This window comes from Equus asinus, chromosome 2 (assembly GCF_041296235.1).
Source record: "Equus asinus isolate D_3611 breed Donkey chromosome 2, EquAss-T2T_v2, whole genome shotgun sequence".
Lineage (NCBI taxonomy): Eukaryota > Metazoa > Chordata > Mammalia > Perissodactyla > Equidae > Equus > Equus asinus.
This window is the reverse complement of record NC_091791.1, coordinates 18,135,764-18,152,323: the sequence shown is the minus strand read 5'-3', so window position 1 is coordinate 18,152,323 and position 16,560 is coordinate 18,135,764. Positions and strand designations below refer to the sequence as shown.

The window sequence follows — 16,560 nt, the reverse complement described above, 5'->3', positions numbered from 1 at the left end:
AGCTGCTGTCACCTCATCTTGACCTTGAATGCCCACCTCACGGGGATATTGGGAGAAGTCAGAGAAATAATGTGTGGAAAGGCTTTGCAAACTCCGAAGAACTATAAAATCAAGTAAGGAGGCATTTCTTTTGGTGGGTGTTGTTATGAAAACTCTGAGTCATCCAGCAAAAGTCAGATCTTTGCAAATTTAAGGAGATATATGGAAAATTCCAAGGAGTTTGGGGAGTTTATTGAGAAGGGGAGTTCTGAAGACCCTAATGAGAGGGACTAGATGTGTTGATTCCCAGCCGTGGCTACACCTGAGAGTCACCTGGAGAGCTTTTCCAGCCCCAGTGTCCAGGGAGCACCCCAGACTCACTAAGCCAGGATCTCTGAGGGTGGGACCAGGAATCAGGGTCATTAAACCTCCCCATGTGATTCCACTTGCAGCCAAGCTTATAAACCAGTGCTCGAATATACCTGGGGAAGGGGAAGTTGAAGAGTGTAGAAAGCTTGGAGCCTGGGGTCCTAAAGGATAGTTACACCCTTTAGTGAGATTGAGGATAAGAAGGGCAAGAAAAAAAAAAGTGGAAAAAAAAAAAGGAGGAGGAATTTTTAAAGATAGATACATTCCATCTGCTTAAAAAAAAAACTTATATTTTAAAACATTTGAAATAATATGAGTACCAAGGGCAAATGAGTATGACTATTTTAAAACCAGGAGATTTGGACGTGGGTTCGAAGCAGTGGGTTTGAGAAGAACACCAGGTGAGAATTTTCTATAATTAATCAAGCAGCATCTAACAGTGACATGCCCATTGGGAACAGAGTTCCCTTTCATTTGAGAAGGCAAAATGATCCGTTCATGATTGCAAAGGGCTGTGTTGGAGGGTTTGTACTCCCAGTCAAATCATAATTGGTTCACAATTTCTCTTCTGACAGATGACAGGACTTGTGGGAGCTGAAGACCAATTTCTCTTTCAGGCATAAAGATACAGAACACGTGGGTGGTTATGTAAAAATGCACTAATTAATGTTCTGAGTAAACCACACCTACAGGAGAAGCCACAACTTGTCTTTGACTATCAGTGATAGACACCTAAAAGGAAATAACCTTTTATATATATATATTTATCAATCAATGAATATTTATTGAACTATGTGCTAAGCACTGTTCTTGGCATTGAGGATAGAGCAAGTAACGAAACAGTATTAGTCCTCGTGGAATTATATTTTAGTGGAAAAGACAGTTAATATAATTTCATACAATGGGAAGTGTCATGAAAAAAGATAAGGCAGGGTAAAGAGCTCAGGAATGGTGAGGTGGGAGAAGGGCAGGTTAAGTTAGGAATAATGGCTGGGAAAGGCCTTTCTAAGGCCTACATCAGAATAGAAACTTGAGTAGAGTGAAGGAGTGGGCCATGGGGATAGGTGAAGAAGCAGGGTTCTAGGCAGAGCAAACAGCAAACGCAAAGGCCCTGAGACAGCTGCCACCTGGGCCTGTTCAAGAGACATCAAGAAAGCCAGTGCTGCAGAGCAGCATGCTGGGAAATAAGGGTAAAAGGCAGGCAGGGCTGAGTTGTATAGAGCTTTCAACCACGGTGAGCAGCTTGGATTTCATTCCAGTGCAATAGGCAGCCACTGGAGGGATCTGAACAGGGACGCGGTAAGATCTAATGAACAATTGTAAAAGATGCTCTGGAGAATGGATTAAAGAGAGAAAGAGTAGAAGCAGGGAGCCCAGGTGGGAGGCTGTGGTAGTTGCCTATGCGAGATGATGGCAGGTTGGCGTGGCCATGGAGGTCATGAGAAGTGGGCAGATTTGGGCTTTATCTTAAAGGTAGAGCCAACAGGATTTGCAGACAGACTTGAAGTGGGAATGTGAGAAAAGGCTGGAAATGGAGGAGGACTCCTAGGTTTATGGCCGAAGCAGGTAGATGAAATTGTGCTGTCTGCTGAGACTGCAAACAGGTTTGGTGGGAGGGGTGAGGATGGTAAAAATCAAGATTTCTGTTTTGCACAAGTTGTCTGAGCGACTGACTAGACATCTGGGACAGACCCTTCCATTAGCCCATCCAGTATCCGTTCTCTCTGCACTCATTTCCTATCGCTACTGTACCAAATTACCGCAAATTTAGTGGCTTAACACTAATTTATTCTCTGAGTTATGGAGGTCAGAAATCTAAAATCAGGCGTCTGCAGGGCTGTGTTCCTCCTGGAGGCTTCAGGGGAGAATCTCTTTCCTTGATTTTTCTAGCTTCTAGAGGCTGCCCACACTCTTTGGCCTTTGGCTCCTTCCTCCATCTTCAAAGCCAGCAGCACAGCATCTTCTCTCTGCTCTGACCTCCTGCCTCCATCTTGTAATGACTCTTGGATTACAGCAGCCCAACCTGGATAGGCCAGTACAGTCTTCCAATCCCAAGATCCTTAACTTACTCACTTCTGCAAAGTCCCTTTTGCCGTGTGAGGTAACATATGCACAGGGTCCAGGCATTAGGATGTGGACATCTTTGGGGGCCATTATTTAGCCTACCATATCTCTCTACTTCTTTACCCCCAAAACCCTGATTGAAGCCACAAGAGCAATGCCCCCAACTAAAAAACTGCCTTTCACAGACCTGTTTGCAAGAAAAGGTGACAAGAGCATCCTGCCAGAAGAGACTGTAGCAGATGCTGGTGTTGGCCACCCCACCTCTGTCTGTGCACAGGCTGACTCACAGTGCCAGCACCCACGTCTTTGTTTGAGGGATCCCTCTCGTCTTCTGCACCCACTTTGCTACATGAAAGACACACCAGAAATGCCAAAAATTCATGTCCCCCTGATGATTGACAGGAGTTGGTCTATAAATACCCTGATTCCCTCCCCCATACATGGAATAACTGAGGTGGCTGCTGTACACTGGCTTCTAGAGCTTTCCAGTGGGATTCAGCTCTATTTACCCTTGGTGGTAACTTACCTGCTATCAAACCTTTTATCAGCCGGCTTCCCTTCTTGGTCGTAAAATGGAAAATAATATATACCCTGCTTCCTTCACGAGGTTTTTGTGCGAGCAGAAGGAGATGCTTTGTAAGTGCTTTATAAATGGTAAACTGCAGAGTCAATTAAGGTGGTGTTATTATGAGACCCATAGACTAGTAGGCCTGTTCGGTACCTGGAGGTCATTCTTACCTGAGAAAGGGAGCAAACCCAAGGGCTCCCAGGGAGTTGAAGAGACCAGAAGCCTAAAGTCAGTGTCCCGGTTCTACATCTGGCAGCTTCACCTCCATCATGATGTTTATTACCAGGTTCTCTCTTAGGTGATTTCCGAGCCTCCTGTGGCCTCTATTTACTCACGTGAAACATGGAAAGAATGACGTGACACCCACATTGTCACTTTGGACATTCCCACTCAGAGGGGAGCCTAACCCCTCCCATTAGAGGCGAGACTCATGCACAAACTTTAGTTGTAAATTAGACACAGTGACTTTGATTTGTTTGGCAAATACTTAACAAAGAGCTTACTGTGTGCCAAGCACTAAGTTTTTTACAAGTATCTGCTCATTTAACCCTCTTAACAACTCTATCAAGTTGGTACTATTATCGTTCCCATTTTAAAGATGAGGAAACTGAAGCATAGAGAGGTTAAGTGAGTTCTCCAAGATCACAGAGCACAATATTGAACCCAGGAAGGCTGACTCAGTGCTTAAAAATACTGTGCTATGCCGAGTCATCTTTTTATACTCTTCCTTTTTTATCCTTTCTCTCCTTCCCAACTCCCTCCCTTATCTCTATCCCTGGGCCATTCCTAATGTTCAAATCACAACATTTCTCAATTAAAATGATTTCTATTTGCACAAAACAGGCAACTTAATGCAAACTGATTTAAACAGTTGTGAGAATTTCCATTTCTCCTAACAGGGAAGTCCAGAGGAAGGATGGAATTCAAGCATGGTTTGATCCAGAGCTTGCCAAGTCGTCAAGACTGCTGCTCTGTATCTCTATAATTCTTTCAGCTCTGCTCTTTCCCTGTGTCGTCTTCATTATCACGTTGGCTTCACTCAGGGAAGCAAAATGCTCTCCCGTCCACACACTACACTGCCCAGAGGAAGAGAGGGAGCCTTTGACCCAGCATCCTACTCACAAGTCCTGAGATTCCCTCTGCCTCTGAACCAGTGGCTGAGGCCAATGAAAGAGTCAAGAGCGTGTCCATTAACCAAGAGGCACATGGGTCCCGGGGCAACTGGGAAGTGACAAGATGGGGAGACTTTGAGACCCTGTTGAGGCATCACCTTCTCTGTGAGACCTCCCTTGGTCTCGTCCTCTTCCCTCTTTGGAAGAACAGCTCCTTCCTCTGACTTCCGGCGACTCTTGATCTGCATTGCTCTGACAGCACTTGCCGCTTCATATGCCTCATTTTAGACTCCTTCTGGATCATCTCCATTTGTGCCTCCAGAGCCGCTTTCTACTATTCTCTACTCTTCTCTGCCCTGCTCTGTGCCCCAGCAGATGGACCCCTTCTCTTTTTAACCCACTCCAATCAGGCTTTTCACTGTATACCACTCCACCAAAATAACTCTTGCCAAGGCCATGATGACGTCCGTCTTCCCAAATCCAGCGGTCAGTTCTCAGTCCTCATCTCGCTCATCCTCTTGGCAGCATTTGACATGGCTGACCCCTCCTCCTCCTGAAACACTTGCTTCCGCTTCCAAATACCACATGCTCCTGGGTTTTCACATTCTCCTCTGACTGCTCCTTTTCAATCTCCTTTGCTGGCTTCTCCCCATTGCACCCCACCCCCACCCACCCCTGTTCTCTCCGTGTGGAACCATGGCTTTGACAGTGGCATGTTCCCCTTCCAATAGCCACTGCTCCTGTAGGGTGGTGCCTCTCACAGACCTACAGCTCTCATCAGAATCAGGTGACACCGAGCCTTCCTCTTATCCTAGCAGACCTAGAGGTGGTAAAGGCTTCCTACCGTTGCTAGACCCTGGATGCTTCGCCATCCCTGTTGGCTGTCTGAATCCAACCAACACTTCTGTAGACAGTCCCTTCAATAACTGAGTATGCTGTTCCCTGCTAGGACCCTGACTGACACACTGCTTGTTTTTGTATGTCACTTATTTCTCATTTTAGCTTATAAGGTCACTAAGAACAAGGTCTATGTTTAATTCTTTTCTTATCCCCAATAGTGCCTGTTATGCAATTGGTACCAATAAATGCTGAAATAAAATATTCTTTCTTATTAACTGCTTTCAACTTAAATAAGAAGTGAAAGAGATAAAAGCATTTGAAATATATATACATCTCCCAGGACAAAAGGCAGAAGAGTGAAACAACGCTAAATGCTGATTTTATGGGCTTCACCTGATTGCTCAAATTCACAATTCATACAAATTCCGTATGGAACATGCTCTTTCTTCTCCAGGTCCAGAACTTTTGTTACAATAGAAGTTCAAGTACAAATATGGTGGGCAGCTCTGAAATCCAGAGTGGCAGGGAAGCCCCATTATGACCAACAGGGGTATTTAAGAAACACAGGGTGCCAGTAATTGTACCACATCCTATACAAGTGATGGGCTTTTGGAAAAGAGGCTACTGCATAGGATCCCCACTTTTTGGGGTCTCCTTTCTACTCTGCTTGTCCCTCCCTCTTCAGTATTGTGGTATACTGCCACCCCTTGCCTATCAACCCTCATCCCATTGCCACAGTGCCAACCAGGTGGGCAACATAAGGATGTTAGGCAATAAGGGGAAAGGAAGGGAAGAAAAAATAAAAAGAAGCAACCCCTATCAGCCGTCCCCGGGCCCCAGTGATGATCTTGGCTGTCTCCCTAACCTGCACTCTTTAGACCATTGTCTATCAGCTATACATATTCCCTAATCCCCAGAAACTAGACCCAATTATTCTTTTGAAATAAAGAGGATTCTGACTTCAATTTTCTATGGATCCAAGGGTCCTCCTTTGACAGCTATGTCTGCTTTTGCTTTTACAAATGAATCCAAGTATAAAAATAAACACTGTTGTATATATGTGTTGGAGGAATTGGGTGGAGATGGTTACCTTTATTCTGTTTCTCATATCTCAAAAACCTTTAGAGAACTTCACAAGGATTTTGTTCCATAAACTGGACATCCATGTGGATGACCAAACACCTTAGCCTCTCAGTTTCTTAACCTCCTCATTGCCAATGACCTTCTTCTACACTCTGGCTCAGCCACCCACTCCCCACAGCTCCTCTACTTTTAAAGTCATCAGTCAGTCAGGCTCTCTCCAAACACCACCTCCTACCCTTCCAGCCAGATTTTCCCATCTATCTTTGATCTCACTAGTACTTCCTCCCTAGAACCCACACCGCTCCCCCCAACCATTATCTCTTCCCTCCTTATGCCCCTCTGATTCCATGGTTCATCATTTTGGGTACCCTTTTCCAAATGCCCTAAACTCCCTTGCTCCTTTGTCCCTCTGTGGCATCTCCTTGGCAAAAACCCTAACCCAGAATGATCCTCATCGCATGGATCTGCTATGTCTGCTCCTGAACAGCTGAATGCTGCTAGAGAAAATCACACATCAGGGAGACAGGATTCTTGCCAGATTCATGGTCACCAATCTCAATGGCCCCTCAACACTTCCAGCATCAAGAAATACAGGTAGAGTGGGGTAATATCTAAGGAACAAGCTCTGGGGATTCTGAAAAGAGACAAATAAAATAGATCAGTGCAGAAGAGAATGAGATGAGAAGAGTAACTTGGAATCAAAGGAAAGAAAGAATTTCAACAAGGCTTCACTGCCATTGCCTCTTTTAAACAAAACTCTTCATGTCAGGCCACTGTATGGATGGATCACCAGCCAACCGATGGAGGAGCAGCCCTAGGGTCAAGTGCTCATCCTGATCCAGTCAGTGATTGTCCTGTACAAAGTCCCGCTTGGTTCATCTCCGTTGCTGGTGGGTTAAGGGAATGGCAGTTTCAGCTAGAAAAGGTCATTCACCGAGCCCAGCAGACGTGGTAAAAGTATGATGAAGGGTCAATAATCTTAAGGACTTGAAGAGGCCAAAGAACAGTTTGGTTGAAGTGAGGAAACAGAAAAGGTAGAAGGATGGGAAGTTGCAGTCTGAAGGTGGGGTACCAGAATTAAAGTTACCAAAGGTCAGATAGGGATGGATAATGACAAAGTCCAAAGTGTGGCCATGGGAGTAGGGCACAAAAGTGAAGTAGAATTATGATCATTGGAGTATTAGAGTTTGTTGTCTCTGGTCTCCCTAGCCAAATTATGAGCTCTCAAAGGACATTCATCTTTTCGTTTATCTATTTATCCATGATATAAAACTTTGCATATAGTAGGCACACGGTAAATAAATAATGAGATAGGTATTTAAGCTAGCTACTGGGGATGCAGTGGTCAGCAGAAACAGACATAATAATAATCCTCATGGACTTCACTGTCTTGTGGAGGAAGAGACAGACCTTAATCAAATAATCAGAAAAATGATATAAAATTACAAGTGGTAAAATGGGTTCTGAAGTTAACACAGCACCATGATAACATATCATAAGAGGACCTGGCCTTGTCTGGGGGAGAGAAGGAATCACTGAGAAGTGAGATCTGAAGGATAAGAGGTAGTTAGCCAGGTAAAGAGGTGGGAGAAGCATGAACCAGTGAGAGGCAACAGTATATACAAAGGTCAAGGTGCCTAGAGCGCAGAGACCAAAAGTGAGAGTTCTTGGAGATGATCTTGGAGAGGGAGGCAGAGGCCAGATGATGATGTCTTTGCGTCAGGTGTCCTCCATCTTCCTGCCTAACTATACCCCAATTTTGTTCATATGGCAAGGAAAAAACCATGATTGGTGCAAGCCAAGCCAAGAAATCTCATTTCCTCTTGGTCTTGAGACCACACAAGATCTAATGTGTGCAATCAGATGTAAAAAGAAGTCTTCTGCAGCCCTTGTAGGAAAAATTTTCCTCCCTAAAGTGGAAAGTACATAAAGAAAATGCTCCTTTTCTTCCAACCCTTCTCTTGAGATGCTTGTGAAAGCATGATGCTTCTGGCAGCAAATTTATGGCCACGGAGAAAAGGCCAAGAAAATCAGAGATAAACTCAATGTTCAAACATTACTGAGTCATCAAACCAACTCTGGAACTGCTTCACTTCAGGCATCTTGCATGATGTTTGGTAAATAAATTATAAGCCAGTATTGTTGAGTGTGTCTTGAGTGTTGCAGTTAAAAGCAATCCTAATTGTATAGCAATTTTCAAATTCCATCATAGAAGAGAATCATATAAAATGCTTTATATTATCAGTCCTATTCTCTTTACAAATTTAAGATGGTTCAGACCACCACCAAATCAGTGATAGAAAATAGATTTTTCTCTGGTATCATTTTAACACAATCTAAAAGGCACTTTTGTTATTATTACTTTTCCTGTGTACAGCTTTCTCCTTGCTTCCCTTGAATTCTTTGTTCCAGAGAAGCAGTACAGCAAGGATGCCCCGAAGTGATGTCATTGATGTCATTCCTTCACTGGTGACATCGACAGAGGCATATTCACTTTGCTCGTGGAGAATAAGCATGCAACATGTAGTGAGACAGCCTGCATGTTGGTAAGTCATGGTTTTGCTTCTAGGGCATAATCATAATCAGAGCTGAATGGGTACTTAGAGTTTTTGATGAAGGGACAACCGTGGGATTATGTTCAGAACAACCTATGCAGTGTCACACAGTTGGTGGCAGAGCAAGCCAAGCGCCCAGGCCAACACATCCCAGCCCAGGACTCAACACAGCAGTGGGTACAGAAGAGCACATGCAGGCTTTGGAGTCAAGGCAGACCAGAGTATGATTTCTGTGTGTCACTTACGAGCTGCATGACTTTGAGAAGTTATTTTTTTCTCTCTAAATTTCAGTTTCCTCCTTTGAAAATTAAGGAATCATAATACTTATCCTGCAAAATTGTTGGGATTAAATGATATATTATGTGTAAAAGAAAAATTCCAGTAAGTCTTAGATTTCTTCATGTAATATGAACACTTTGGTTGTGTTTTAATTGAGAGGCTGTAGAGCTAAAGAGCACTTTGATGATGGAGCAGCATAATGAGCAAAGTCATGGAATAACTCATTTGATCTTCCCAAGGAGGAGCTGATGGCTTTTTTGCAACAAATATTTTACTGATACCTTGTTTACAGGTCACTGGAGACTATAAAGGAAACTAGACTTGCATTTCATAGGTATGTTTACTTCTCACAAGTTTAGTATTTGGTGTTTGTGCCAATTTTTGGTTGCTCATAAGTTTTTATTTTATAGATAGCATCTGCCATACAGATAGCTTTCCTAGGTACCTGTAGGATACAGTAAGCTTCTTCCTCAAAGAGCTTTGTAATACTATTGGGAAAATATGACCCCAAAATCCTAGAACAGGGTGGGATGGGTGGGTGAATAGATGTATAGATAGATGGATGGATGGATGGATGGATGGATGGATGGATGGATGGATAGACGGGAAGTCCATCTGTCTGACTAACTGGTTTATGTATATCCTTTCCAAAGGAACACAGTCTTAAGGTAATTTTCTCTCTTCCTCTTTTTGTTTAGGTCTCTGGATTATGACAATGGGCTATCTGTAGCTTTATAGTTCCTGGATAAGTGGAGATCAGCACAAGTTTTCTATAAACTACCTAGAGTAGCAACTAGTAATTTCTGGTTGAAGACCAAATGTAAAGATGCTAAAGACTATTTCCAAAGTAGTCGAAAGCTAGCCCAAAGAAACATACAAGGAAATACATTCCAAGAAACTATTTCACCTAAATCAAACAAAACCTGTCCTGTGCAGGAAGTGAATGAAAAATTAATCATTTCTGCATGTCTGAAGGCCAGCTAGATCTGCTAAATAAAGGAACCAGTAATACCTGTACCCTTCCTAGGGTGCAAAAGGGAAAAACAGAAAAATAACTTTTGTTGAATGCTTACCAAGATCAAGCACTGTGCTATATGCTTTTTATATGTGAAATCTTACTTGATTTTTTAAAAAATCCTGTGAGGTCAGCATTATCCACCCCATTTTGCAGATGAGGAAACAGACTCAGAGAACTTAAGTAACCAGCCAAGGCTACTCAATGAATATATGTAGCAGAGCTGATTGAAGACCGCTACACTAGTGAAAATAACGATTAAAATACACACTTTCACTTATAAAGGTGATATAAGAAGTTAAAATTCATTAGCCACTTCCTCTGTTCCCCTAAAAAATTTTAATATCAATGGAAATATGCCTAAAGCCCTTTGGTGACCAGATACCACTGAGTAAGTGTAAGAATGGCCATTCATGGTAGTCTGTTTATTTTTAAGATTCGTTGGGTGGCTGTGCCACCCTGTTGATGACAACTCTATTATGGACGAATGAGCAAATCTTCCTGGAGACCCTTGGCGTGTGCAAGCATGTTGGAGAAGCCAGGCTTTTGTTTCCTCATCTGCCACAAAGAAATCCTTTCTGTCTTCCCCAGGAGGACATTGGGAAGATACTGATGGGTGGGAAACAGAAGAATTATTTCAATGGTAGTCACTGCAGGGGGTTAAGGCTGAGCTGGCACTGTCCTCAATAAGAGTCATTGTGACTATGGTCCAAAATCTGCAGGAATTTTTTTTATTTGTTTGCTTTCATTTTTCTTTGCCAGACAGCTAGAATGCCAAGGGCAGTTCCGTGCCAAGCCACAGGAAGAATGAAAGCCCAGGACTTCCCCTGGGACACCAGCTTCCATTTCAACTTGGGGCAAGAGTGAAATCTGCCATAAGGTAGAAGTTTGGGAACTTCCTGTTGATTTGCATTTCAAACAGAGCTTGTACTTAATCTTCACCCTGGCACTCAGAGCTCAGAATGAGCAGGGGTGAGTTCAGGAGACTCAGGGACAGGACCCTCTGCTGAGAACTGAACGAGGGACCGCCTGGCTTCCAGTAAGTACTGCTTGGTGTGATTGGTTTGGGTTCTCAAGGCTGTGGGAATCTGGAAGCTTAATTGAACAAAATTGCTATTATGGGCTATATCTTCACACTTGGGCTATACAGTCAGAGGAAAATAGAACCTCTTGGTATCACATTCATCGAATCCCAAATGACATTACAATGAACAGGTTAGGCAATGATAGTGGGTAGATTCTCCTGAAAGAGATCAAAGAGCTAAATCTGAAAGGCTTTTTTGTTTGGGGGCAATGACAAGAGATGCAAGTGGAACTATGAAAAGATCTCATTCTTTTTTCTTAGATAGGAGGAAGAGCAAAGTGGTTCAGACACCAACTTTCAAGTTAGAATTCTGCCTCTGCTTCTTTTTAACTGTGTGATCAAAGGCAGATTGCTTAATCTCTGTAGTAATGGTTTCCTCATCTCTAAAAAAGATGTATCATTGTAAAAATAGTGTAAGCTTTATAGTATTGTTATGTTATATATATGAAATTGAATGAGATTTCATTTATATAATATATGTTACTACAATTTTACTTATGTGATATAAGCAAAATTTATGTAATAGATTTCATATATATGTGTATAATGAATTTCATATATATGTATACACATACTGGATTTCTTATGTTAAAAAATAAAATTACACTGAGTAAATTTTAAAGATCTATTGGCTTTATTCAATGATTCATGAATCAGTCAGCATCTCATCTAATAGATAGAAAGGAGTTCTGAGGAGCCGTACAAAATGAAAGACTTATTGGCAGAAGGCAGCGAGACAAGGAAGTTGAACTAGGAAAAAGCGAATTCTTTGCGACAAGGTCTCCTCCTTTAGGGGCAGAGGTCTGTCAGGCAGATGGCTTCACCAGTACTGACTAGGTGATTCCTGAGTGACTGAGTTAAGATTCTATTTCTAGGAGAGACAAAACTGTAATAGTTAAGTATTGTCTCAGTTTGGTGATGGAGGCTTTAACATAAGTGGCTCCATTTTGGGGCTGTTGTCTTGTTTTTAACACAAACACATAATGTGAAATTCATATAGATAATATTAAATATATGTACATTATATGTATACAATCCCTTGTGTGTACATATATATGAAATCCATTATGTACATATGTATGAAATCTATTGTACATATTTTGCTTAGAAGTGCCTGGAATGTATTAAGTACCCAATAAATGCTAGTCATTATTAAACAATCAGAATCATAGAATATCTGACCTGGAAATGATCTAACAAGTACCATTTATTGAGCACCTATTAGATATTGAATGCTCCTTGCCAGCTTCTCTCAGGTGATGCTGACGGCAGTCCTCTGAGGCTGGTAGTATGATCGCTTCCATTTTACAGATGAAGACACGGAGGGGTGGAGAGATGTTGCAATGTACCCGAGGTCACATCTCTCATAAGTGATGGAGAGGACGTTTAAATCCAGATCCCAGAGTTAACACGCTGCTGCCTCCTGTGTCATCGCATTTTATGGTGGGTCGGGAGGTGAGGAAGGAGCATCCCTACATGTGACTTCGGAGCCTTTCGCAGGCCCTGGGAGGCCAGAGCTGTCCTCCGAAGCTCCCTTTGCCGTCCACTGTGTGCAGGGAGCACGAGTGTTGTCAGGAGTGCCCACGAGCATCAGTGTAGAGCGGTGTGGGATTCTGCCAGGGAACCTTACCCACGTCCCATGGCTCTTCCTCCCTCAGATGCAGTTTTTCATTTATAAAATGAGCGATCTCACAGGACAGTTCTGAGACACCAAAGCAATCATGTATGCAACACATTTTATAAACTGTAAAGGCTTTACAAATAATTATTTTATCAAGAAGAAAAATGATTTTTGGCTTTTTAACAAAGAGCTTGCAGTAAACACACTGCTTTAAAATGTCACCCTCAGTTAATCTCTCCAGCACAGTCGTCTGATCCGATCCAGGAACGCCATCGCTCACTCCATCACTCACGAGGCTCAACGCCCCGTGGGAGGGGTGGCCAAGTGCCACAGGCATGGATGGAGGGAAGGGTGGTGAGCTGAGAACCACCAGTCCCTAGTTCTGCCTCAGGCATTGAAATCCCTGAAATTGGAAAGAACTTCATGGATTTGATGCACAATCTCAGGGGTGAAGTTTTTTTCTAATGTCCGTGGTTTGGGGGAAGTGGGCAAAGTTTTAGGTAGGTTGTATTCCTCTTCCTTGTGCAGAATTGCTCTCTCAGGGAACAGTGGCCTTCGGTCTCGATGGCCTGGCCCCTTTCCTGGGGTTACAGCTCATTGCGCAGAGTTAGCTGTGCTCCTTGCACCAGGCGAGGGTGGGGGGCACCAGTTCCTCAACGTCTGCCTCCAGACACCCCAGAAAGGTCTTATCTGTGATTTCCTTCGGTACTTGTTATTTGTTCGGATAATCACTATTGTTCCTACCCAGGGGATACCTCAATAGAGAAAACTTTTCTCTGGTCAAGGAAGGTCTGAGTTCAGGGTCCAGGAAAGCCCCACTGGTCTTTAAATAGCTCCCACAAGCCTCTGACAAATCACCGAAAGAGTGCACTTTGAGAACTTGTGATCTTAACCTTAAGACTTTCATCTTCATTTAAAATATATATATAGATAATCATACATATATAGATATGGTTAAAGAATTGCTGTGAGTCATTTATGCCTTAGGAGGAATGAATGAATTTATGGTGAAGAAAGAGAGGAGTCAGGAGGGAAAGAATGACTGTGCAGTTTGGATGGCTGAGGGCCCTTTGCCTCCTCCCCTTTCACTGCAACTTCCCTGGCACTGCCCTGTTCAGTGCTTCCTCCTATTTTGAGAGTCTGAATTCAGGTAAATATTGGCCACCGGCACATTCTTGTTTCAAAGATCACATCTGCTTGCAGCCCTTCACCCTGTGGGATTCCCCTTGTCGCAGGGTCAAGTGTGGGTCATGGGATCGCCAGCAGGCAGAGCTGTCCTGGAAAGGACTCACCTCTCAGAGTCAGTTTCACCATTCAGCCTCAGCCCCCCAAGTCGGGCAGCCTTGGGAACGGGCCACTCAGTGGCTGAGGAAGTTTAAGAACAGGAGTATTCCCTGATCCTTGCTCTTAGGAACTTCCTTCTGGAGAGAGCAAGTTCCTGGCATGGAGAAGAGCTTGTCTTGGACTTTCTCTTGGCCAGAAATGCTTCCTCAGTTGTATGTGATCCATAGCACCCTGCCTTCTGCCTGTTCTTGTCTCTCCTCCTTGGTGTTGCCTCCCCCAAGGCTCTCTTGTCAGAGCCACTGACGGAGCAGGAGCAGAGAAAGTCCAGGGAAGACGGCTCCTTCAGTCATCCTGATAACACCTCCACAGAGCTACCACTAGGTGAGCACAGGCTGTTTGGACATGTCCTCATTACCATGGCTACCGTCATCCTGGGAGGAAGAATGGAAAGGGGAAGGCTGATAACCCACCTCACCAACACTCACAAGCACCATCCTAGATACTCAATGATCGAGTGGCTAGTCCGTGAAGCATACTGTTGTATGAGGACTAACTAACGCTTAACCCTTCTTTTTGACAGGTGAGAACAGACTGGCATAATGGAAGCCAAAGCCCCGAAGAGTCCAGGTACCCAAGGGCCATACTCTCAGACGGAAGAGACTTTTTGTTGGAAATGACAAACGATTCCCATCAAACTAACCAGGATACAGAAGATGGTTTTAGTGGGGATAACGGGTGGAATTCTGGGACAATGACTCTTGGTTTGGAGAATGTAGCAGAGGCTGTTGGATTTAGTTAATTATTTGTAAGAGCTCACCTATCTAGAAACTTGACATTTTCTGATTTTCATGGGTCCAATGTTCCATTTTTCGCTTGGAGATGGTACTGACAACAAACTGTATTCAGAAAACACTGGAGAGTATTTCCTCAGTTTTATATGAACTTCTCAGTTGGAGAAACTGCCTGAATTTTTATCAGGGCTTGTTATGGGAGTAGCTCAAGGTGTAAATGTTCTTGTTCTTGTTTACACGGTTCACTGCACTTGAGTGGTTAGAACGGCTGAGTTTAGGATGAAGTAACTTAGAAACCAAATTATCCAATTCAATTCAAAAATAAATATTTTCAAGCATTTATTCAAAGCACCTGTTTTTAGTAAGTCACTGTGCTTCATGTTGCAGTGGATGTACAGATTAATAGGAGTCGTTGCTCTCAATGACTTTCAACTTTGTCGAGAAGTTGAGACAAACACATACAATCAGGCTATGACAGGAATCATGAAATAAGTGCAAAATGCTGTGGAAGTCTGAAGAAGAAAAAGCATGCAAGTAGTTATGGGGATCCAGAGAGGTTTTATGGAGAAGGCTTTTCAGCTGGACCCTAAAGGATGTGTAGGGGTTTAAAAGAGAGCATATCTCAGCAGAAAGCGATAGCATGAACCCAAGCAGTGAAGTGGGCGAGGGCAGGATGTGTTAGAGGAGAACATGGATATAAAATAGGACGGGGGAGAATAGAAGACAAGGCTGCAGAAATGTGGCTTTATATTGTGCCAGACCTTGACCCCACATGACTAGCAACCCTTGAAGCATTTTGAGCATGGAGCATTTTGAAATAGCTTTATTGTGGTATAATTGACATACAGTAAACAGCACATATTTAAAGTGTACAGTTTGACAAGTTTCGATATGTGTATACGCCTGGGAAACTGTCACCACAATCAAGATGGTGAACATATGCATTACTCCCAAAAGGTTTCCTGTGCCTATTCATAATCCTTCTCTCCAGCACCCAATCCCGCTCCCTATTGTTCTGCTTTCTGTCGCTCTAAATTCTTTTGTATTTACTAGAATCTTACACAAATGGAATCCTACAGTATACACTCTTCTGATTGGCTTCTGTCACTCAGCGTAATTCTTTTGAGGTTCATCTATGTTGTTGCATGCATCAAGAGTTTCTTCCTTTTTATTCCTGACTAGTATTCCGTTGTGTGGACGTATCACAATTTGTTAATCCGTTCACCCGTTGGTGAACATCTGGGTTGCTTCCAGTCTTTGGCTATTACCAATAAAGCTGCTATGAGCATAAGTGACAATTTGGTGACATTTAGTACATTCACAGTGTTGTGCAACCATCACTTCTATCCGGTTCCAAAACATCACCATCAACTTTTCCTGTGCTCTTTGGCCATTTACATATCTTCTTTGGAAAAATGTCTATTCGAGCCCTTTGCCCATTTTTCAATTGGGTTGTTTATCTTTTTTGTTATTGCATTATAAGAGTTCTTTATATATTCTGGATACCAGAATCTTATCAGATATATGGATTTACAAATATTTTCTCTCATCCTATAGGTTGTCTTTTCGCTTTCTTGATAATGTCTTTTGATGCACAAAAGTTTTTACTTTAGTAAAGTCCAATTTACCTATTTTTCCTTTTGGTGCTCATGCTTTTGATGTCATATCTGAGAATCCATTGTTAAGCCCAAGATCATAAAAATTTACCCCTGTAATGCCAAAAACGGAGAGTTTTATGGTTTTAGCTCTTACATTAAGGTCAATGATTCATTTTGACTTAATTTTTGTTTATTGTGTGACATAGTGATCCAACTTCATTCTCTTGCGTGTGGATATCCATTTGTTCCAGCATGATTTGTTGAAAGAACTATTCTTTCCCCATGGAATGCCTTGGTGTCCTTGTCAAAAATCAGTTA

General features: G+C 42.8%; 1 protein-coding gene across 4 annotated transcripts in view; it reads left to right on the top strand.

The window, feature by feature from the left end:
* The first annotated feature begins 10,694 nt into the window (after positions 1–10,694).
* Positions 10,695–16,560, top strand: part of PLEKHS1 (pleckstrin homology domain containing S1) — a 29,185-nt gene continuing 23,319 nt past the window's right edge. Inside the window, exons 1-2 of one of the 4 annotated variants that reach the window (XM_014867844.3) lie at positions 10,695–10,903; positions 14,434–14,480. In XM_014867844.3, coding sequence (XP_014723330.1) covers positions 14,453–14,480 — 28 coding nt within the window. In that variant the 5' untranslated portion in view covers positions 10,695–10,903; positions 14,434–14,452. The remainder of the gene's footprint in view (positions 10,904–14,433; positions 14,481–16,560) is intronic. The other 3 variants (XM_014867842.3, XM_070482864.1, XM_070482859.1) reach the window with 3 other exon arrangements.